The 25,377-nt window shown below is 40.7% G+C and overlaps 1 protein-coding gene across 5 annotated transcripts in view; it reads right to left on the bottom strand.

The window, feature by feature from the left end:
- Positions 1-25,377, bottom strand: part of LOC6031804 — a 92,446-nt gene that overhangs the window by 33,918 nt on the left and 33,151 nt on the right. For 3 of the 5 annotated variants that reach the window (XR_005277658.1, XR_005277655.1, XM_038256929.1), the window contains exons 3-8: positions 12,279-12,335; positions 12,051-12,211; positions 11,680-11,991; positions 6,802-6,954; positions 6,539-6,705; positions 6,110-6,320 (exon numbers count right to left, since the gene is read on the bottom strand). Coding sequence is in view for 1 of the 5 variants with exons in the window: in XM_038256929.1 (XP_038112857.1) it covers positions 6,110-6,320; positions 6,539-6,705; positions 6,802-6,954; positions 11,680-11,991; positions 12,051-12,211; positions 12,279-12,335 (1,061 nt within the window). In the remaining 4 variants the exon portion in view is untranslated. Of the gene's footprint in view, positions 1-6,109; positions 6,321-6,538; positions 6,706-6,801; positions 6,955-11,679; positions 11,992-12,050; positions 12,212-12,278; positions 12,336-21,239; positions 21,839-25,377 lie in introns of those variants that run through there. The other 2 variants (XR_005277657.1, XR_005277656.1) reach the window with 2 other exon arrangements.

The following is a 25,377-nucleotide window of genomic DNA, read 5'->3' as shown; positions in this document are numbered from 1 at the left end:
TGACCACGCGGACGCGCTGTCTTGTTTTTGCATGCTCATTTTCATTTCTTTTATGTCGCTGTTTGTGTGCTTGGGTGAGTGGTTGTTATAATTAAATAATGGCATCATTAGTGCGCTGACCACGCGGACGCGCTGTCTTGTTTTTGCATGCTCATTTTCATTTCTTTTATGTCGCTGTTTGTGTGATTGGGTGAGTGGTTATTATAATTAAATAATGGCATCATTAGTGCGCTGACCACGCGGACGCGCTGTCTTGTTTTTGCATGCTCATTTTCATTTCTTTTATGTCGCTGTTTGTGTGCATGGGGTGATTGGTTATTATAACTTATTGGACATCATAAGTGCAGTGCTTCAGGGGACGCGCAGTCCTGTTCTTTTCGCGATAATTTTCATCGTAAATGATCGTAAAAATTTATTCCAACTGGCATCGATCGATTTTATGAAGAGTAAAGCGTCATTTATCTACTATTTTTGAAATTTGCTCGCGTTATCTAAATTGTAAAAATATACTGATAAGTCCAGCCCATAGCACTACTGCTCGGCTGGCACGCGTTCGATAAAAAAAAAACTTTTTAAATGATCAATTATCTATCTTTCCGCAGCCGGCTGCCTAAGTTTTAAAATTTTCAACCGATAAACAAAATGCTCATGGTCACATCACTGCCACTCGTGAATCCTGACCTTATACCCATCTACTAACCCCCTCAAAGCTCATGTGATACTTTGTCGGAGATGCAGTCGATTGGGCGGTCTCTATCACTCAAGTATCGGACTAACATTCCCATCCACTTCCCCGTGACCCTACCACTGGTCGTGGCCGGCGCCGGTATTGATCAGCATGATAGGGGCCTTTGAGAAGTTGCGAAGCGAGGAAAGATAGCTCCCACTTATCTTCCACGGCTCGTGGATGTAACTTCTGGAGGTCCTGGTCAATAACGGAGTAGCAACTGCGGGTGGGCACCTATGCTTATGCTTATGCTTATGTCACTTTTTGAGGCATATTGGCCACCAATGCGTTTACCAAAAACATCACTGGCGTATAGGCCAGATCCTTGCGCATCTTTTGGTATATATAACATTGAAGTTTGGAGCATCCTGGAGCTCGGTACAGACCTTCAAAGTTTGGCATTTTTTCGAAAAATCGGCCCCGGCAAAAAAGATATGCGTCGCACCTCGCGACGCCCGAGACGCCATTTAATTTTGCTGGGACCGATTTTTCGAAAATATGCCAAACTTTGGAGGTCTGTACCAGCACCAGGATGCTCCAAACTTCAATGTTATATATACCAAGGATCTGGCCTATACGCCAGTGATGTTTTTGTAAACGCATTGGTGGCAAAATGCCTCAAAAAGTGACATTTTTTAAAAAATCTTTTTTTACGGGTTAAATCCCATTTAAAATTGAAGGGCGGAGCGCCAGCTCCTGTTACGTCCAATCAAGCTCATATTTGGGATTTAGGCTCAGTATGCCCACCGGAACAAACCCCTGAATGCCCGCCAAAAAGTCATTTTTGTTACATCCTAGTAAACACCATGATTGCCACCAAGCTTCATCAGTTGCGAATAGGTAACAGTCATTGGCCACCAACGGCACCCGCCATGTCAGTCTGTAGATCTCGATTTTAAGGGACGGGAATGTTAGTTAGTGCAGGTTTGCACTGTGCTTACACCCCACAAGCGCCAGGAACCTGACAATTTGTTAGTAGGATAGGGTGTTTGGTCAGGATTCATTATAGAAGATGATGATACGACCCAAAATCATAGTGTTTGTTCAATGCGTTTATGTATCAATCTCAAGGCAAACATTTCCCGTTTAAATTTTTAATGAAATGGTTTAATCTCAGACAGCCGGCTGTGGAAAGATAAAGTCAAATAATGTTTATTTATAGAATGAGGTGTTAAACACAATGCTGCAATGATAGCGTAGTCTGATTTTTAATTATATAATCATTTAATTCAAAAATTTGTTACGGAATAGACACGGCAAACTCAACCATCCGATCTTCTTTCTGTTAGCTATATAAGGTATTGGTTTTCGTTGCCTCTCGAGCTACGATGCTATGGAGAGGGCTTAACACACAAACACCCGACGTCGAGCCATCCGAGCTGTGGAGCTATGGGAAAGTCTTTTCAACACAAAAGAGGCTCGCGCACCACACAACGTTCTTAATGAATCAAATAATTTTGCTACGCGATAAACCTAACGAACTCAACCGTCAACTTGCCTTCCAATCAGCAATGATTAAGAAAGGGCTTAAAGCACACAGTAACTCAATAACTACAGCACAAAAAGAACACCACAAAAATCCATCTTCCCGATACTACACTGAGAGAAAAGCTCCTAATTATACCATAAGTTACGTCTTATGAACGAGGTCCCAGCTGTGTCCATTGAGGCGCTCACGAAATTTATAATTAGGCTTATGAAAGCTTTATCAAAGCTTATGAGATCAGATTGAATCAGCGCATGCTTTACATAAGATTTTCCAATGCGGTTCGACCAATGCCATGTTGTTGTTTTTTTATAAGAACTTTCAACAAAGTTCATAAGATTTTCCTATGGATTTTATAGTTTGGTCATTCGCTATTTACAAATGTCAGCAGTGTGAAAATAGATATGGCGTCGGAAGAGCAAATCGTGTTGGACGAAGCTAGCTTTATTACCTGAATTCGTCATAAACAATTTGTGGAAAGTTGTTTCCGAGAGGAGGACCCGTAACGTAAGTTATAGCTTTTTTAAATTTTTCATGGCAAAGTAAACTATTACTTCATTACATCAGTTAATTTTACAGGACCTTTACTTCAATTTCACAATCGAAGCCAATTCCTTAGACTCGGTCCAGATCGATAGCGAAGCGACGAGCACATCCCAGAGCACCAGTTCACCGATCGAGACGCCAGTTGGAGGCTCCGGCAAGAACGGCACGGCTACCCCCCGGCCAGAACGAACTCGAAAATTCTAACGTAAGTTCATATATTTGTAATGAAACCAGAATTTAATCTAAATTTCACTCCGCAGACCGGTCCGGTAGAATCGATCCCGAGCCTCCGCCTCCGCGGAAGTTGGGCGACGAACGCAATTCTACCGATCGAGACACCAGTTGAAGGTTCCGGCAAGTCCCTGACCGGTTCGGTAGAATCCAGTAGAAAATTTTCCATTCTTGAAATTATTGGATCATATTATTTCAAACCGAATAGTTATAGGGTTTTACCAATTGTATCTCATCATTTCTACAAGCTGAGATGCTGTTTGACGCTGTTTAAGGTGATTTACGGAAGAGACCCCGACTACCTGTACGAGAAGAAGACACCGTTCCAGGGACGCAGATCAGGAAACTTCATCATACCATTAAATCGTTCAGCAGCGTATGGAAATTCATTTTTTGTTAGAGGCATAGTTAACTGGAATAGCTTACCAACTGCTTTGAAATTCGAAAGATGTGAAGCAACATTTAAGAAAGGCTGTTTAGAACACTATAATAGTTTGTAATTTGTTAATTATTAAACAAAATTTATTGATTATTGGGTCGCATCATCATCCTTTATGATGAATCCTGACCATTAGCCTTACCCACTAACAAAATCCCAAGTAGAAGTAGTTTTTCCGGCACACGTGGGGGTGTGGATATCGTATAGAACCCACCCTTGGTAGCAACCTGTGCATACTAACATTCCCGTCCCGTTCCCTCGAGATCTACAAACTGACATGGCGGGCGCCGTTGGTGGCCAACGACTGTTGCCTATTCGCACCAGCTCTAGTTTTGATGATCTTGATGTTTTATCTTTTCTGCGCATTCATACATGCTGTTGATAAGGGTAACATTACTAGATCGTTGTAGCGTGTGATCGGTTGTGCTGATAGGATATTACGGTCCTGTTCAGCAACGGAGAAGGACAACCATGGGTGGTCTCTCATGCTCATGCTCATGCTATAATAGTTTGTAATTTGTTAATCTTAGTATAGTACTTGACTGAACTTGTGATTTATAATGTATATTTGCGTTGGATGGCAATTTAAAAGGTTTACCTTACGTCATCTGGATTAAATAAATAAATAAATAATCCTAAAAATTGTTTACTTAAATACAAACAAAAAAGCAAAAGTAATAAAACTTCTTACAAATATCATAAGATTACTCAATGAAAATTACGAGTAAAATTTACTAATTAACACTAATATGCATAGTAAAATTATTGTTGAAGTCACAAAAATCTTCGTACCAATATCATAAGATAGCTCAATGGAAATCTTAAGTGACGGCTTTGTTCAATTTCCCCTCCCAGACATTAGAAAATCTTATAACATTCGAATAAAATCCTGATGTCAAATGGTCATAAGACGTTCTTATGGATTTCGCCAGTACTTTTTTCTGAGTGTACTGTCCCCCCTCATTGATTCTCTAGCACAGCAATTTTTCAGTTCCTTTTGGGGTCCTAAACAACTCCCCAAAGTTTGAAAAAGATTGGTTAAGTCCTCACATTGCGCAAAGCGATTCAATTTTTCATATAAATTTGTATGGGAAAACCCATTTTTTGAATTTTGAAATTTTAAAAATCCACGTTTTATGGGATATTAAAACCAGATTCATATTCGGATGCTCTGGAAGGAGTTCTACAACTTTCCCCAAGAAAGTTTGGTGCTAACTTACTCCTAAAAGAAGATACAGCGTAAACTCGTCTAAAACGTGAAACGTGGATTTTTTAAATAAAAAAAAAAGTTTTCCCCATACCAATTTATATGGAAAACTGAATCGCTTTGCGCAAAGTGGGGACTTAATCAATCGTTCTCAAACTTTGGGGAGTTGTTTAGGACCCCAAAAGGAACTGAAAAGTTGTTGTGCTCACTAGATTAAAGCAACTTTAATTTTCCCATACAACCATATTACACCCTAATGAATGCGATCACGAATACAGCACAAAAATAACACCACAAAAATCCATCTTCCCGGCACTACTGCACACACGATACTCCTCCTGTCAAAAGATACAACTTCCTCAAAACTGGTCTAAAACGTGATTTCCAAGTCAAAAACGCGTTTTAGACCAGTTTTGAGGACGTTGTGTCTTTTGACAGGAGCAAGATAGCACAACATTTTCTTCGGGAAAGTTTTAGAAAATTTTCTCAATTTTAACGCTATTGAATTTCTTTTAAATGACATGTTCCATCATTTTTTACAGTTGAGTAATGGAAAATGGCAGAGTTTTTGAAAAAAAAGTTCATAGACATTGTGTGGCCATTCTCAGTACACATTTGAAGAATATAAATCTCTAGAAAAGTCTTCCCGTTTGAAAAACATTTGAAAAATACATTGAAATCCTATCGGGGTGACGGTTATCAAAGAACACGTGCACGCGTTTCAGGCTACCCCAATGCTCATGCTTCTCCTCGTTTTGAGATTGTACTAGCATTTTTATAATTTTTTTATGCCTACTGTAACTATAGGAGAATTGAATTTCAAATTAAGCACGATTGAAAAATTAAACATTTTATATAACAATAAGTCTTATAACCACCAATAAAATATAACATGTCTTGGAATGGGTTTTTAAAGTACAAATGTCAACAGAAAAAATACTTTTGCAGTGCACAATATGACCCGATAATGGTACATGCTAATTTGTTTAATTATGCAAAATAGATGCTTGGCTCCAGATACCCTGGCCATTATTAGTACCAATACAAGAGGGGAGGGAAGGGAAAATGTAATAACAGTTGATTGCTTGTTTTCGCAGAGCTTCCATCAATCCACACCACCATCCTCAAGTTCCAATGATTGGTCGGTGTGGGCAGGTGTGCATTTGACAAGTAAAAGGATTGTGCCACCCCCCCAGTAATGAGGGTTTTCCCGTAGGTATGTATATGAATCACTCTCTAATCTCTATTGTTTTTGTTTTGTAACATGTGTGAATGTGTATGTGTTTGCTTCAGGCGAGCTTGAAACTAATCGGAAAATGTCGAAGGAAAGAAAGGAAAATTGCATGAAGAGGGAGAAAAGAAATGTATGCTACAAAAAATGCACTTTCTTGCAATAGTTTTTCAGGAAAAAAAGAAACAAAAGGGGTGAGGCAAAGAGATCCAGTTCAAATCAATCACCATGCAGTTGGCTACCTGATTCGTGACTTGTTCGGTTGGGTTACTTTCCTCCTGCTCCTCCTCCTCCTTCGCGACTCCGTTGATCACCGCTTCTTCCTCCTCGGCTTGCTGGTCGTTGTCCTGTTGTTCTTCTTCGGCTTCGGCTCCGTCGTCTCCAGTGTCTTCTTCACCAGCCGATTCGGTAGGATTTGCCGCAGTTTCCACCTCCTCCTCCTCCTCCGAATCCCTGGTTGCAACACGAGTGAAAGTAGAAAGGAAAGAGCGGGTCTCAATACTTGAACCTGGTGGAGATGATCCACGTGAACTTCGAACAGAAGGTTGGTACAGAGGGGACGCTTTTGATTGTGAACGACACACGCACACGTGGTGGAGGTGATGGCACAAACACGGACGGTTACACGGATTGCTTGGCTAACTCTGGTTGTAATTGGGGTCGATAATTACTTGTTCTTGGCTTCGGATTCGCCCTCGCCGTCGTTCGGGAGATCGGTTAGCGTCCCGTTAGTAAGATTGTGCACTGATTTTGACTTGGAAACACTATCGTAACTATTTACATCGTTATCTAGTAAGTTATTTTGCGACAAAAATGGTTTCATTCTCGAACCGTTGCTCTGAAATGGGTTACGGGTAATAGGGTTTGATTTCAGTGTTAGGTGTTCTAATGTTCGCAGAAACTAGTCACTAGTTTCCTGTAAATAGAGCATTACATCGTCGGAATCCTCGTCGATCGTGAACATGGCCCAGTCGAAGTACGCCGGAAAGCCCTGCTGGGAGACGCGCGGTGCCTCCGGGATCACCGTCAGCAGCGACCGGTCGATCTCGCTCGGCTTGTTCTTGTAATACTCGGCCGGTTTGTCCCGCTGTTCCGGGGAAGCATGAAGGAATGAAATTAAACAAATATGAGAATTTCAAATTTAAAGGCCATGTGGTTTATGCGCGATTCCATAGCTCTTTGAAGGGATCAAACAAATTTACGAATGTTTCTTTTTTGGAAATAAAACTGGATCATTTAATCTGGAGCAACATTTGTAAAGGGTCCATAAGCATTTTGACATCGGAAACTATTTTTCATAAATTTCGTTGGTTAAAAAAGGGCTGATTTTATTGAGGCCGTTGCAAATATTTGTTGAAGCCTTGAAACCTTGGATTGAATGAAAAAAGTGTTTAAAAATGGATTATTCATTTGTCTAGTTATTTTGCAATCAAAAGATTCTAAATTATCTAAGCATTGGCATTGAGGAAAAAATGCGGGGAAATGGTTTTGTTTGCATTGGAATTTCATAAAAAAAGTCAACATATTTTTAAGCGAGCCCAAACATGTTAAACATAATTATCAATGCGGAAAAGTGCATTTTATATTGTTTTTAGTCGATTAGACCAATTATGAATGCAACGGCCTTATTTACATTAGAAAAAAAAGTTTCTTAATTTATATTATTTGTAAGGTTAGAGGTTAGAATAATATAAAATAAAACAAAGAATTTTTGATAGTTTCGGGAAAAAATATTTTCAGAGATTGGAAATAGAATAGCTTCATTACAAAATCAGTTTACTACTATATCAAAATTGCACACTATTTCTCTACACTTCGTCCGTTACACGTGCAAATTCGTCATTATTCTAAGGTAACTTTACAAAAGGACGTAACCTTGGGCGTTTTCAAGCAAGGCTACGTTTTTTTTTGAATAACCTCAGTTTTATTATGTTGTTATGCAAAAAATAGCACTTTCATATGTTGCCGCATTTAAAAAAATAAAGCAAGCAAATAAAAACTGTCCTTCAAATCCCAAAAGATTTTTTGTCCTCTAAGGCCAATGTATTTAGTGATTAAAAATAATTTTTCATTGAATAAAGTTTTACAACCGTTTGTAAACAAGTTTTGGAACTACAGATCGGAAAAAGAATCTATGACATTTCCCCGAAACCCACATTCCCGAAGAGACATTTCCCCGAATTCCACATCTCCGAAAAGACACTTCCCCGAAATGTCATTAACCCGAAAATCATTTCCCCGAACAATCCATTTCCCCGAACGGCCACATCCCCGAATGGCGACTTCCCCTAAAAACCATTTTCCCGAATGGCCACTTCCCCTAATTTTCCACATCCCTGAAAATCTTTTTCCCGAATGACATATCCCCGAACGGCCATTTCCCCGAACGCCACTTCCCCGAATCCGGTCAGGCGGGTATGGCCGTTGCCCAGAACCGCGCGTGCGGTCCTGGACAACGGCCATACCCGCCTGACCGGGTTCGGGGAAGTAGGGATCAATGAAGTATCATGTCCACGATTGAACGTTCAAAAAATTCCGAGCTTCAATTGAATTTTGGATATTCAAATTGATGTAAGTGCGACAACTGGCCAGAGGGATTTCAGGTCAGAACGTGTTTGACACACGTTCAGGCCCGACTACCGCAAAAATTTGTAATTGTTACTCGGGACCTTGGCAACCAAAATCAACCAAACTTCGGGACAATGCACAGAATGGTCAACCAAACTAAACGTGTTTGGCTCTATTTTTCGATTATTCTTGTCCAAACATTAAAACGCGTTTTTCTCGGGACGTCAAAAAGCGACAAACGACAAGATAACACAACAACGTCGATTTGATAAATTGGGCATTTCGCAAAAAATGCATTTAGTTGAAAATCAAAATACAGTCCAGACTCGATTATCCGAAGGCCTTGTCAAAAGTTCACTTCGGATAATCGAATAATAAAAAATTGTTTAGTCGTCTTTTTTTTGGCTGTCGAGTCCCTAAACTACTTTAAAGTGATTTAGTAATTTTAAATCTAAAATGGTGGTGATGAAATATTCAAAAATGTATTTTGTAATTCAATTATCAACAATTTAGATTTGAATTGGACGCAAAAAAAAATAAAAAAATGTTCAGAGCCTTCATCCAGCTAAAATTGATAAAGACAAATCAGTTCAGTTAAACAAAATCTAGAACAAACTGAATCCTGCGCATCGAGTCGTCGCATAAAGCTATCGTTGCTGTTCAATCCTTACCACGTAGATACCGTTTTGGAAAATTGTCCTTTGCTGAAAATCGCCGCTACAAAAAAAAAAATCTTTTTTATGGAACGTGGATGATCTCAATACCCCGCACTCTTGAAGCGTCCGCGTAGTTTATGGATGGCCTTCTACGGTTTTAATCTTAAAAAACACATAGAAGAATTTAATATTAACATCTTACTTTTATAAAAAAAAATCTCAAAATAACAATTTAGTTTATATCAAGGTTATCATTCGGGAAAATTGATTTTTTGGTGAAGTAACCATTCGGGCATATGTAAATTCGGAAAAACGACAGTTCGGTGAAATGGCCATTCAGGTAAATGACATTCGGGGATATGGAATTTTCGGGAAAATGATTTTCGGGGATGTGGAATTTTCGGGAAAATGATTTTCGGGGAAGTGGCACTTTCGGGGAAATGATTTTCGGGGATGTGGAATTTTCGGGGAAATGATTTTCGGGGATATAGGATTCGGGAAAGTGGGATTCGGGGATAAGGGATAAAACCTCAAATCCCATGGTACGATTTTGAAAAACATACCATAAAATTTGAACACTTTGTTCGTGGTTCCCGTTTTTACAAACGCTTGTTCACGATTTTAGGAACTCTTTTTTCTCCGTGTAATTCTTATTCTTATGCAAAGTTGTCTGAATCTAGAAAAATGAAAAAAAAATGACACATAAAAAAGTTTGAATTGTAATAAGTTACAATAAGTAGTTTGAAAAATACTAAAATATTTATTTTGTTTACACACAGTAAAATATCACTTTACACTGGAACGCCCAACGCACGTCCAACTGACACGGACGCCCAAGCCTCCCAAAAAAGGTGGACCGGTAACTTCAACTCGCTGCACAGTGGGCAAAATGGAACCCAAAATCGGACTTAATTGAACGTGGCTGGTTCCCTGGTATAAAACATAGTGTTTCTTATGTAAAAAATCCGGGGAATCGATTAGTGATGGTTTCATCTACCGCACAAAACGGCAAAGGGTCCAATTTGCCCCAATTACCCTTTTTTATTTTTTTTTTCTAGAAAATCGGTCTGTATTTAGAGCGGAGGCTTTATGCGGCCATCCAAAATGCACTCAACTTATGTGAAAATGTCCCAGGAATCCAGTAAAAATAACCACTTGCACCGCATTTAATCACAATTCCGCTATAAAAGCATTTTTGGCCATTTTCAAATGTTAGGTCAGATTTTACAAAACTGAAAATACTTTTATCGTAAATATCAGACAATTTTACATAAGAATGATGATTTGCTCTTGATAGTTTAACACAGCTCTGGCTTTGGTTGAGTAATACCAATCGGGACGATTCTTGTTTCCAGTGATTTGTAAGAATGTCTAGATGATCCTTAAATTTTGCAGAACTTGATTTGATCAAATCTGTAATTTCTGCAGTCGTCCGTGGAATTTTTAGCGATGTTTTTTTTTACACGCGAAAAAAAGGTTGAAACAATGTTTTTCATCGCAAAAATTACAGATTTGATCAAATTAAGTTCTGCAAAGTTCTAAAATCATCTAGACATCCTAACAAATTACTGGAAAGAAGAATCGTCTTGATTGGTTGAGAGTTATGCCCCACAACCATTGAGTTGAAGTTACCGTTCCAACTTTTTTGGAGCCTTGGGCGTTGGAATGTTAAATTACAAATGGTTGAAATTAGATGTGAAATCACATTTGGATATTTTATAAACCACCTTAAAATTTACACTAAAATTGCACAGAAATCAGTTTTCTACTTGAAGAGCAGATAATATTTTTTCATGATATGATGTAAAAACAATCGACATCAGGGATACCCTCTCGATTCCTTAGGCAAAAAAAATATCTGTGCCAATTTTGAGCCAAATCGGTTAAGGGTCGCTTTTATCGTTGAAGTTTATATGGAGAAAATAGCAAAAATGTATGCAGAAAAAAAATATTTCAGTATTTTTTGCCAAGTGGCGCAAGTCTCGCCCAAAATTGTCCAAGCTAGAGAATCTTCTAGAAAGTTCGATTCCCTTGCTGAAGGGTGCAAAACGATCCGAGTTGATCCTGATTTTTGATGTTTTTTTTCAATAAAAAGTATTCTCTTAACAGGTTTTTTGCGAGTGTTTTCCTGTTTTCCGTTTCGTTTTTCAACAAACTTTATTTCCATCCATTGAGATAAATGTATTAGTCACAGCTGAAAGGATCCCCCAAAACTCTGTACTGCACCTATAAAAACTATTGTTAAACGATAACTAAAGAAATAAACAGAAAAAAAAAAAAAAGTATTCTCTTATATACTTCTTATATACCTCCTATATACTTCCAATTATATAAGCCGATTTCTTTTCATCGCATTGCATAAAAAATCAGGATCAACTCGGATCTTCTTGCACCCTTCGACAAAGTTGTAGGGAATTGAATTTCCTACGAGAATCTCACCTTAACCGATTTGGCTCAAAATTGGCACAGTTACTTATTATTGCCTGATGAATCGAGCCAGGGGGAGATTTTCCAAAATTTTCAATTTTTCTTGTCACCCTTATGGAGACTCATATGAATTAAATATTTTCTTAAAATTAAACTCATACGTGATCCAGCGCGGCCTCGTCGGCCCCGGCCTGCACCAGCAGATTAAAACTGCGCGCGTTGTTCTTGGCACTGGCCGCCCAATGCAACGGAGTCTTCCCGGTGTGGTCCTCGTCCGACGAGAGACTCGGCCAAATGGACAGGATGTACTCGACAATCTGGGTGTGCGCCAGCCCGGCAGCTTTGTGCAGTGGCGTTAGCCCGTTGGCATCCTTGCTGGTCAGCACGATCCGGGGCGTCGGACTGGCCGTCCGCTCCTTCAGCGTGTCCAGATCGTTGTCCACCACGGCCTGGTGGATGTCCTTGATGACACCCTGAGATTATACGGAGACACTTAAGCTAGAAAATTCAAACCAAATTCCCCCGAAAATACCATAACATGTGGCACACACTCCAGAAAGCGTTTCATTTTGGGATGGTGCGAAGTTTCCGTCCGCAGGCGCATTCCCTGGCCGGCCCACAACACCTTGGTCAGCTTCGCGATGTGCTTCTGGTGCAGCCATATCCGTATGTTGGACGGTTTTATCACTAAAGCTGTGTGGGTTATTGAAATTATCACCCTTATCGATCGAGCCTTGAAGGTGGTTTTTACGAAACTTACCGTCTTTGGTTTTGTTGTCATTGTCTCGTTGTAGATTTTGATTGTTCATTTGTAATACTGGAAATGAAGTGGAAAACGAATAAAAGGAAGTTAGTTATTTGCTTAGCAATTATGCTTTCATCGTGTTTTTTTCTTCTATTTGTTTTTGGGGAACTTGTTGGGCGACCGTCTGGCTGGCTAAATTTTTGTTTGTTTAATAATTACACCTTGGTTAAATATTGATGATTGAAGGAAAAATCGATTTAGCGAAGCCACTTACAATGTTGAACGTCAGAACTTTCGGGCAAGTCCATTACAGAAAGAGCACAACAGAACTTCGATTGAGGCTTAAACCTATAGTTTTTCGTATAGGCCCTAGAAGTTATAAAAATCTTGGAAAGTGGTCTCGACTATCTTGGTCTACCTTTATTCCGGTTTAAAAAAAAATGTTATTATGCAATTTTTTTATAACACACATTTAGTAACTTCGAAACTACGAGAACTATCGATATAATTTTTAATTCATCCCCTAAAGTAGTGTTTATAAAATTATCAGCTTGGTGCAGGGTTGAGTCCGCAATTTTGACAATTTGTGAATAAGAAGACAACAACTTTCTTGGTTTCTGTGGACCCTTAAGCTATATTTTCTATATATAATTTGGCTCAGAATTATAACTTCCAATTTCAATTTTACATTTTTTTTATTGCATGTTTCTGCAGATCCATTATTGATTGGCACAGTTACTTATTTTTGCCTTAGAAATCGAGTCAGGGGGTATGCCTAATGTCTTTTTTTATTGTCCCCCTAATGTACTTTTATAATTAAAAAAAACAAAATTGAGATTCTAAAACAGTGTGATGGGTTTTGATTTGCTACAACGTGTCTACGTCTACGGCGATTGTTTACGTTTGCGATAACGCTGATATTTTTTGCGATTTTACGTGTGTTTTGCGCAAGTTTCCGAAGTTTATTCGCGTTGTGCGGTCCGTTTACGCTAACCACCAATCCCGGAAAGTGTCGAACGGTCGGTTCCCGTGGCCTGGTTGCTGGTTGAAACCTGCGTGTTTTTACTCCGTTGAGTGAACCTCCAACACAACATCGTCGTTAAGGGCATCTCTACCGGTGGTGTTTATTGGTTGCGGCTGCACAAATTATTTGCCGAAATTTTGGACATGGCTTCTGCTTGCGATTACTGCGCCAAACAGGTCAAGGATGAGGAGCCGTTCGTTAAGTGCATGGGCTTCTGCGAAGGGTCGTACATATGCGCTGTACCAAGACGGGCAGCTTGAAGATGAACACTTCGTTCCTGAAGATCATCAACGAATGCTTCAATATGTTTTGGATGTGCGACGAGTGTTCGAAGCTGATGAAGGTGGCTCGTTTCCGCACCGTAATGGAGTCCGTCGGCGATGCGGTCGACACCATGCAGGATGAACAAGACCGCAAAAACTCCGAGCTGCGGGACCTGATCACTGAGAATGGGAAGCAGCTGCTGCTGCTCTCCAAGCGCGTCAGCAGCCTAACACCAACTGCCAATAAATTAGGTACGCCAAGGAATAAGCCTACTCCGAAACGTACCCGTGATTCCAATCCTGTTCCGTCGAAGCCCTTGGTGTTTGGGACGAACGAAGTAGCGAGTGCAAGTGTCACTTGCATCCCCCCAGAAGAAAGTCTGTTCCGGCTGTACGTGACACGCTTCGCCAACCACACGACTGCTACACAAGTGGAAGGACTCGTGAAAAATGCCATCGGTCAGAACGAACTGGTTCAAGTGACCGCATTGGTCAAAAGGGGTCGATCCGCTAACTCTACCGTTCATCTCGTTCAAAGTCGCGGTGAATCTTGGACACAAGGCGGCGATTCTAAACCCAGCAATCTGGCCTGGCAACTGCGGCTTTAGAGAATTTGAGGACCTGCAACGAAAATCTTCTTCGCCGAGCAATGGTGATGGACAACGGGCAAAAAACCAATGCTGTCTCTCGCGACCATACCGATCACTCTCACACCATCAGGTTCTGCCAGCCCCAATCCTGACAATCGCGACGTTGAACCGTTTTTGACACCCCGCTCGGGAACTCAGACGGCGCGCCGGCCCCAATGGATCACTAGCTCCAGTATTCGGCTGCCGCTTGACATCGGGATGCACGACCCAAAGTACCGAGGAAGCCCCGACTCTCTCCGGCACAGTCGCGCAGTCCGCAGCCAGCGTTCATCTTAGTCATCCCGATCCTGCTGCCGGAAGTAGAGTCGGGGTCTTCCAGTCGTCACAGTCAGGCAAGTACGCACACCGTCTGAGCCCTTCCCCTCCTGATGCATATCCGGTTTCCAGTGCTACTCCTTCAAGCTGCTTGAGCCGACACAATCCCGACGGCGACCTACGAGCTGCTGCACCGCCGCAGCCCACGGCATGTTGGACATCGGGATGCACGACCCAAAGTACCGAGGAAGCCCCGACTCTCTTCGGCACAGTCGCGCAGTCCGCAGCCAGCGTTCATCTTAGTCATCCCGATCCTGCTGCCGGAAGTAGAGTCGGGGTCTTCCAGTCGTCACAGTCTGGCAAGTACGCACACCGTCTGAGCCCTTCCCCTCCTGATGCATATCCGGTTTCCAGTGCTACTCCTTCAAGCTGCTTGAGCCGACACAATCCCGACGGCGACCTACGAGCTGCTGCACCGCCGCAGCCCACGGCATGTTGGACATCGGGATGCACGACCCAAAGTACCGAGGAAGCCCCGACTCTCTTCGGCACAGTCGCGCAGTCCGCAGCCAGCGTTCATCTTAGTCATCCCGATCCTGCTGCCGGAAGTAGAGTCGGGGTCTTCCAGTCGTCACAGTCAGGCAAGTACGCACACCGTCTGAGCCCTTCCCCTCCTGATGCATATCCAGTTTCCAGTGCCACTCCCTTAAGGCGTCCGGGACGAGGCCAAAAGTCGCGATTGCCGTGTAACGAGTCGCTGAACATCTACTACCAGAACGTCGGTGGCATGAACACACGAGCTCTGGAGTACTGTCTCGCATGCTCCGCCGTCTCATATGATGTTATCGCAGTAACGGAGACTTGGTTAAAGGCCAGCACACTGTCTACTCAAGTTTTCGGGAACGGCTACGAGGTCTTCAAGGGTGATCGCGAGCAGTTCGTCAACAGCCAGAAGAGAGATGGCGGGGGCGTTGCTATCGCGGTTCGTCACGGACTTCGAGCGCGAATTGTTGTGTCCGATGAATGGAAGTGTGCCGAGCAAGTATGGGTCGCCATCGATCTTGCTGACCATACCGTCTTCATCTGCGCTGCGTACATCCCCCCGATCAAACCAGCAGTGCAAATGTGTTTGAAATCAACGCAGCTTCTGTTTTGGCCGTCTCTTCCATGGCCCGCCCCTACGATGAACTCATCGTCCTCGGAGATTTCAACCTGCCAGGATTGATCTGGCGTCCCAGCGGCGATGGTTTTCTGTATGCCGACTCTGCGCTTTCAACCCAGGCCGCGCACGTGACGGAGTTTCTGGACAGCTATTCCAGCTCCTTGCTTCAACAGATCAACTCTTTCCCGAACGAAAACAACGTGGTGTTGGACCTCTGCTTTGTCAGCTGCCCAGATACCGCACCCCCTAGTCATCGCTCCGGCACCGCTAGTTAAGGATGTCCGGCATCATCCGCCGCTGCTGCTGTACCTGCCGGTCCGTTTGGCCACCGAGCACACGCCAGTTGTTTGTGAAGTCCGCTATGACTATCGCAATTTAGACGTTCCCAGCATGTTAGAGCTCCTGCAAAGCATTGATTGGGAGAACACACTTGACAAGGATAATCTCGACGAGGCCGTACAGACCTTTACCAACATTCTTAGCTACGCCATCGACAGGCACGTACCGAAGAAACCTGTTACGAACGCTCGTGTTCCATGGCAAACTAGCGAGCTTAGGAGAGTCAAAGCTGCAAAGAGGTCGACACTGAAAAAATTCTCCAAACATCGGACGTTACCTTTGCACAACTATTACGTGCGACTCAACAGCTGCTACAAAAGGATGAGTAGACAGTGTCATGCCGATCACGAAGTACGTACCCAGAAGAAACTCAAGTCCAACCCGAAAGGATTTTGGAAGTACATCAACGAGCAGCGGAAACAAGAAAGGTGATAAACGGAACGTGGACAACTATCGTGGAATATCAGCACTGTGCGCCGTCTCGAAACTTTTCGAGCTAGCGGTCATGGCTCCAGTTTTCTTGTTCTGCAAAAATCTGATCAGCGAGGACCAGCACGGGTTTATGCCATCGCGGTCAACAACGACGAATCTACTCACGTTTACGACGTTCGTGACCGACAGCTTCACCGCCAGATCGCAAACCGACGCGGTGTACACCGACCTGTCGGCAGCGTTCGACAAGCTGAATCACGCTATTGCGATCGCAAAACTGGAAAGGATGGGAATCGGCGGGACTCTCCTCAGTTGGTTCCAGTCCTATCTGGCCGACCGGAAAATCAACGTCAAGATTGGAGACTGCTTGTCGGCTGCCTTGATGGCCTTTTCAGGTATCGCACAGGAAGTCATCTCGGACCACTCGTCTTCCTTCTATACTACAACGACTGCAACCACTCCCTCTCTGGACCGCGTCTGTCCTACGCAGACGACATGAAGATCTACTGTCAAGTGAATAATGCAGCCGACGCTCAAGCCCTCCAACAGGATCTGAACATCTTCGCGGACTGGTGTGAAACAAATCGAATGGTCGTCAACCCCACCAAGTGCTCTGTCATCACCTTCTCCAAGAAACGCAACCCAATCAAGTTTGACTACCAGATCTGCGGCACATTAATTCCCCGGGAGAACTGTGTCAAGGACCTCGGCGTGCTTCTTGACACGGAACTCACATACAAGCAGCACATATCATTCATGATTTCCAAAGCCTCGCGACAGCTCGGCTTCATCTTCCGTGCAGCAAAAGGTTTTACAGATGTCTACTGTTTGAAGGCTCTGTACTGCGCTTTGGTCCGTTCAACGCTGGAGTATTGTTCTGCCGTATGGAGCCCCTACTACGAAAACAGTGCGGTGCGGATTGAGAGTGTGCAGCGAAGATTTATCCGGTTCGCGCTCCGTCGACTCCTGGCGGGATCCACTTCATCTGCCTAGTTACGAAAGCCGCTGTAAACTGATCAACCTTGACACCTTAGCAGTGCGTAGAAATGTCAGCCGTGCACTCGTAATCTCCGACGCTCTGACTTCTAGATTGCAGTGCCCAGCCATTCTTCGAGGACTAGACATTATGGCCCCGCTTCGAACGCTTCGTAACACTCCGTTCTTGCGTGTTCCTGTTCGCCGGACGAACTATGACTATGCATAGCGCGTTGACGGGACTACACAGAGCATTCAATTTTGTAGCTTCTTTGTTCGATTTTAATCTGTCCCGTGACGTCATCAAAAATAAGTTTTTATTGTTTTTTAGGCGATAATTTGTGTACATGTACTTAGTTTTAAGCACACCATTTGGGCATGTGGTGCCTGTTGGTGTTAAACAAATAAACAAATAAACAAATAAACGTTTTAATGCCAAATAAATGTATTTCATAAAATGGTAAATATTGAAAATGAGCAATTCTCTACCAAAACCGGGAATGGATTTTATTTGTATTTTTTTATTTGGCTCAAACTTTGTGGGGGCCTTCTCTATGACCAAGGAAGCTTTTTTGTGTCATTGGTTCACCCATACAAGTCTCCATACAATTTTGGCTGCCGTCCATACAAAAATGTTACTTAAATATTCAAACAGCTGTAACTTTTAAGTAAATTTTCTGATCAATTTGGTGTCTTCGGCAAAGTTGTAGGTATTGCTGAGGATAATTGAGAAAAAATAGGTACATTTTTTCGATTGCAAATTCAATTTTACATTTAAAAATGACGTCAAATTAGTTTTTGCCTAAAATTTTGTTTTTTTTTCCAAAAAATCACTATTTAAAAAAAAATCATAGCTCGGCTTCAGATTTTTTGCCCATGTTTCTCTATGGCTCAAAAGTTGCGGGTTTTTGTCCTCTAAAACAAATGAAAAACTCTCGAAAATCAAAAAATACGTATTTTTGGAAATTGAGTTTTTGTGAAAAAAGAAGTTGATTAAATAATCTGCAAATTTTTTTTCCGTGTACCTATTTTTCTTCTCAATAGTCCTCAACAATACCTGATCCTTTGCCCAAGACACAACTGTTTGAATATTTAAGTACCATTTTTGTATGGCATCATCCATAAAGTACGTACGCTCTTAGGGGGGGAGGGGGGGGGGTTACCGCAGGTGTGACAAGATGTGACCAAGGGGGGAGGGGGTTTGCGAGACTGTGATGTCACGCTTGGTTGTTTTTTATGATTGCATAATATTAATTCAAAATGTACACAATTAAATTAAATCCTCTTTTCTAAAATTGTTTGCTTACTATTATTTAGTAGTATGGTCATCAGAGGTGACATTGTGTCTGAGGAGTGAGATTGGGTTATACGAATTTCTGATTTTTTGTATGACCCAAACTCACCCCAGGCCCTATGTCACCCCTGATGACGGTATCACATTATAATTTATTATATAGTATCATTTTTTTCAGCTAGAACATCAATATTTTGCAAATTCTTGCTTGATAAAAATAAATGCTTTGAAAGCAGGGTGTTCATAAGTAAACTGCTATAAATGGTGGAACTTATTAGATGCAAAGCTCTGAAAAACAGTTTTCATGATTTTTTAATACTTGAATGTTATATGCACCAGGTCTTCTAATTTTTAAAATATACAAAACTGTTTTTTTTTTGTTTCGAAATGTTTATTCTAAAAAATGAATAATTAAACAATTTATTATTATTTTTCATATGAAAATTGGCATAAATACCAAAATTATGAGAGTTTAAAGATATAAAAACTATAAAAAATCTCATCGAAAACAAGGGGGGGTCTGGCAAAATGTGACGTACTTTTTAAGGGGGAGTTCAACCTTGTGTGACAAAGTAAGACATAGGGGAGAGGGGGGTTTAATTTTGGCCGATTTTTGCGTGACATACTTTATGGATGACGCCTATGGACTGCAGCCAAAATTGTATGGAGACTTGTATGGGTGAACCAATGACACAAAAAAGCTTGTTTGATTATAGGGAAGGGCCCCATAAAGTTTGAGCCAACTAAAAAAATACAAAAAATAAAAATGGTCTAAATCGGCCAATTTCGTAAAAAGTTGCTCAAATACGAAAATTTAGCAAAGTGTCATGAAGTTCAGAAAAAATGTTATAGAGTTTGTAATTTTTACAGTTGCATTTTCATGAAATGATAATTCCAAGGCACGAATTAAAAAAAAACAACTTTGAACTTTTTAAGTTGTTGTGAAGAATTATGTTTAGAAACAACGTTGTTATGCCAAAATAACGTTGAAAAAAATATTCCAACATTTCTTACTTTTGACAAATGGTCCAGACCTTAACAATTAGCAATAAGTTGTTAATTTTACGTTTTTACTTTTAAAGAGTACTTTAAATCAAACTTTTGTTATTTAAATAATACAAAAAATACATTTTATTTTTTGTTGTTGAACAAAGCATTGAAGCATTGAAGATGAAACTGAATATAAATACTGTAATTGTTACACTTAATCAGCTTCGTTACTCCGGGCAGCCAATAAAATAACAGAAATAAAAAAATGCTATTGAATCTCAGTGCGAATCTACAATTATAGGATCACAGGATGACAATAAAAAAAACTTCACATAATCCATCTTAAGGTGGTTGGTGCCTTCCTCACATTCATGTTGTATTTTGGGTTGTATTTACAAATTAATTTAAGAGTTTTTTTTTATTTTTTTTTATTATTGATTTTACCAGAACAGTAATTTTCAATTCCTTTTCTACCAACTCTCCATAATAAAGAAGAAAGGGGAGGCTGTAATTGAATTTAAAAGTGCTGATATGCCAACATTAGGTGCACGATGGAATTGCATGCTGTCCCCCTAGTCTTAGTAAACAATGTCTCATGAGTTGTATATTTCAGTAAAAAGTTCGTGTAAATCTTTGTCAAGACAAAATGATGTATTCAGCAACATGATTAATACAGACTTTTTCCAGAAGAGACGCAGACACTGCTTACGCAATGTTGCAACCGGGCGATACGCATGCTGCGCGTCTCTCGCTCGTAAGCAAAAAGACCCGGCCCGGAGGTTATGCAAAAATCACCTTTTTTGTAGCTACAAAAAAACTTTTTCTTGGCATAACTTTAAAAGTACTTCACTAAACAGAATAAAATTTAATAGGGTCTTAGGGGACCCCAAAACGAACAGAATAAGGTGGATCCGGCCAAAATCGGTTCAGCCAGTTTTGAGATAATCGTGTGGAAAAAAAATCATATCTACACACATCCCCACAGACATTTGCTCAGAATTTCATTCTGAGTCGATAGGTATACGTGAAGGTATATCTAGGAGACGTATTTAAGAGGTTCATTTTTCGAGTGATTTTATAGCCTTGCCTCAGTGAGGTGAGGAAGGCAAAAATCGACGTTAATGATACCCTCTGATTCGATTTCTTAGGCAAAAATAAGTATCTGCGCAAATGTTGAGCCAAATCGGTTAAGGTTTAGGGGTCGCTTTTCATCGTTGAAGTTTATATGGGGAAAATCGCGAAAAAGTATGTGGAAAAACATGGCTTCAGGATTATGGGGAATTAGTTGTTAGGCACACTGATTTATTCGGGGTTGCTAATAACTCATGAGGATCAACGCGGATCTTCTTGCACCCTTCGACAAAGTTGTAGGGAATTGAATTTCCTACAAGAATCTTACACTTGAACAAATTTGGGTGAGACCTGCGCCTGCTGCTGCCAAAAACCTGAAGCGATGTTTTTCTCCAAACATTTTCGCGAGTTTCAACGACAAAAAGCCCAAAACGTGTATGTTCAAAATCGAGAAGAATGCCTTTCAGATTTTCTCAACAGAAGATCTTGAAACACTTGTCGTTCAACGCTGCACTCACTACCTTTTATATTTTTCAGCAAAACACTTTCGGAGGTTTCCTCGCTCGAAAAATCCCCTAATTATCACCCTGGCTTTGCAACCGTAGTTCACACTTTACGACCCTGTAGGATCACACTATATACACGCAATATACTGCCACCGCCGTCGGCACCCGACAATAGCCGGTAGACCACGTCCTATATTTCTCGCGATCGTTAATAATTCACGTTCGACACAGTTTCCTGCCGATGATGATGATGGTCAGCAACAGTAGCAGCTCGGTAAATAGGTTAGAAAAGCCCTTCTGGTCGGTATCCCGTCTCAGCTGCTATTGAGTCCGTCTTCTTCGATTGTAAGGTATTGGTTCACAACACTATAATTAATTGCCCGCTGGAGATCCGGTGGGGAACAGAGGCAGTTATAAAAATTTTACGATTGCCTTGAAGTCGCGCGCAAAGTCTGGTATTTTTTGCGCTGAACTTGTTGCAATATTCAAACGGTTGAAGTTCAAAGTTGAGCACGAGCACGAGAAAATTTCTCCGGTGATGATTTGCAGCTTGGGGGAAAATACGCCGTTTAGTTAAGGTAGAACTCCCGCGTGGTTGCGTCAATTACGGCCGAAGGGTACGAAGTGACTGAGTCACTTTTGGGAACCTCCCGCTCCTTTGAAGAAGGAAGTGCCCAATCAATGGATTCGACACACTCGCGCTCTCGCATGTCTGTGTGAGCATCACGACATTGAAGGGAGGGTCCGGGGCCTCAAAGTGTGAGAATTCTTCATTGTGTACGGTGTTGATGGTGTTGCTATTGTTGACTCCGACAACAACAACAACAACAATAAGGTACGCGCTTGATAGGTTGAAAGTTGATTTACCTCGAAACATATAATTTACTCCAGATGTACGTGTTGTATGTAGGTACGTTTAATCCACCCCCTTCCTAACACGATGGGTGAACTTAGGGGCATTAACATGCGGGGGTGAGCCGGCACTTTCACTAAAAGGTGAAACTTCCATAGTTTGACAAATTTAATTCAGTAAAATTATTTTTTCAATCGTTTCAAAAGAAAAAAGTCTCAAAACAATGAATGTCCAACTATCAGGATATAACTGTACTAGCATTATAGGCAACAAAAAAGGAACGTTTGGCAGGCAAAGTTGGGGGCGCAGTATCTGATGGCGGCGTGTCGATTACATTTGCCAACTACGATGAGCCTCTCCCACCCGAATCGAAGGGCCGATTCTCGAGTGTGCCAAGTGAAAATTGCTTTCGCCGCAAAACACGAATGTGCATGAGTGTCTCACTCTAGCCGTTAAACGTTTCCACAGGAAGGAAGGAAGGAAGGAAGCGAGACGAGGTTTGTCACACTTGATTTGACGAGATTTCCATCGCCGGCTGCAGAGGTGCTGAAATTTTCCAGGAAAACTGACGAAATTGCTGTTTTTTGTTCTGTTTTATTACCTCCAACTTTGTTTGAAATTTTTAAATACCATGCGTCTCCATTGAATGTTTACGCATCAACTCATTTTCAAGGAGGCGCATGGTTTATAAAAAAAACATATTTTATTGCAACAACTTGACACACTTTGGAGACTAATGGCTCTCGTTTGGTTAAAGTCTCATTACATCTACTTACAATTTTACAAGTCGCTTATTTATTTTTAAAGAGACTATTTTTCAAGTAAATTGGGTAAAAATATTAGAAATAAGCAAAAATATAATAAAATATTCAAAATATATTCTCTATTTAGCGAACAATTACCAATTACGCTTCGAAACCCGGACACCTCATCTTGTTTTATCAATTATTTAAATATAAGTTTGCATAATAATTGTCAAAACTGTGTTATTTGATGAATTCTAACATCAACTTTCATTTCAAATTGGGTTGGACGCTGTAGTCAATGCCAAAACAATTAAATTAAATAAAATTATGAAATATTTCAGAGGCATGCGAAGCACCGGGAAGGCAAAGCAGAAAATTATTGTTTTGATTTCCTTAAATTCTAGTAAAATTACATACAAAGTGTCGATTGTTTTGATGTTGACAGCTTATTTGAGACCTAAAGAATGCCATTCACTAAAATTTCAATCCAAATTTGTGCAATTCGCTAGAAAAAACGAGTGTCCGGAATTAGAAGCAAAAGTGTCCGGATTTTGAGTCAGCTCCTTTCAGTGTCTGGGATTCGAAACACATCAAGTCATTTTAGTTTTAAAATACCGATGAAAAATTGTTAGAAAAGTCATATTTGCATGATTTCTCTTAAAATTGACTGTTTATACTACATCCTGATGATATTTATACATTTACAACTTATTACATGATTTTTTGCCAGCTAAAACAAAAATGATATGCTACTAAGTGTCCGGATTTCGAATCATGACGTTATTGTAAAATGTATTCAAGGAACACGAAGTTGATAAAATTATTACAAGAAAATTGGATCTAAGGGGTATCCCGAGCAAAAATTACATCCAAAAAATACAACACCAAGTTTAACGGCCTTATCCAAACCGTTCTCAGTCTCAGATGGTAGTCCCAGATGTCCTCTATATGCTTCAGATCAAATCGTGTTGATATCGGACGAAACATTTTTCTATTTGAGTTTTGAAATTGTGCTTGTTTACTAAAGTGCCAATATTTCCCTCGGTTAAATAACCGAATAGAATGTGGATAATTCTCTACCAACTCACACGAAATTGGGAAAAGTTGCCCCGACCCCTCTTCGATTTGCTTTAAACTTTGTCCTAAGGGGTAACTTTGAACATGCCAAAAAAGATGTGTTTTTCAATAATTTGCAGCCTGAAACGGTGATGAGATAGAAATTTGATATCAGAGGGACTTTTATGTAAAATTTGACAACCGATTCGATGGAGTATTCCGAATTCCGAAAAAAAACTCCTCAATTTTCAGTTTCTCAACACCTTGGATTCGTAATCAGAGACAAAAGTCACCCTTTAGAACAAAGTTTCACGCAAATCGAAGAGGGGTCGGGGAAACTTTTCCCGATTTCGTGTGAGTTGGTAGAGAATTACCCATTTATCATTGCTCGATTTTAATTTTTTCAGAATTCCAAAAGTATTTAAATATCGCTTGAGTGGTCCTAAATTTTTATGAGATTTTCAGATCTGAATTCGATAAACATTTAAAAATATAAATGGTCTTTGAAGTTTATGTCCCTCGACTGTGGGACTGTGACCAAAGTCGAGGGGGGGGGGAGGGTTTGCAATAAGTGGTTTTCTAAATATCTAAATATTCACGAAAAAAAGCTTTTTGTGGTACTGTACATCTGAATTTCAAAATTAATCAAAATATTTTAAAACAAACCAAAACATGATTATAAACATAGGAAAATGCATTTTTTATAGTTGATTTTTTCCATTAAATTTTTTAAGAGGCAGTATTTGTAAATTCTGCTCGGTTTGTTCTAGAGGTCGTATCAATGTGCTCCGATTTGGATGAAACTTTCAGCGTTTGTTTGTCTATACATGGCATGAACTCATGCCAAATATGAGCCCTCTACGACAAAGAGAAGTGGGGTAAAACGGGCATCGAAGCTTGAGGTCCAAAAAACCTAAAAAATCTTAAAATTGCTCGCATTTCCGTAAAACTTCATCTCTCGTAGATGCATTTGAAAGGTCTTTTGAAATTTACTACTCCAATACTTCTAACTAACGTGAAATTTGCCGAGGATTCCGAATACACTCAAACCCCGATGGTTTGACACCAACTGTTGTCAAACGAACGGGGTCACTTTTTAGTTTGACACCTCTTTTACATGGAGTTCACACACACTACCAAGCGTTTGGTTTGATAATGTGCGTGAGCGCCGTGTAAAAAGTGACAGTTCGTCACTTTTTAGTTTGACTTTGACCAACCAACGGGGTACAAACTAAAAAAGTGTCAAACGAAAAAGTGACCAACCACCGGGGGTTAAGAGTATGACAAAATTGAGACCAAAAAGTGCCGCTATGGAGGCCTACAGGGCAAAAACTAACGTTGTAAAATGTTTGTTGTAGAAAAATCGAAAAAAATATGAGAAAAACTGCGATTGGCCAAAAAGTTAAAACCGTAGGCTTATAGTCCATGATATTATCTATCTTTTGACCTACGGGAGATTGGGTGTTGGAGGCTGTTGCAAAAAGATATTTAGGTTTTA

Source organism: Culex quinquefasciatus, chromosome 2, assembly GCF_015732765.1.
Source record: "Culex quinquefasciatus strain JHB chromosome 2, VPISU_Cqui_1.0_pri_paternal, whole genome shotgun sequence".
In the NCBI taxonomy this organism is placed as follows: domain Eukaryota; kingdom Metazoa; phylum Arthropoda; class Insecta; order Diptera; family Culicidae; genus Culex; species Culex quinquefasciatus.
The sequence above is the reverse complement of the archived record's forward strand: the minus strand, read 5'-3'. Positions and strand labels throughout refer to the sequence as shown.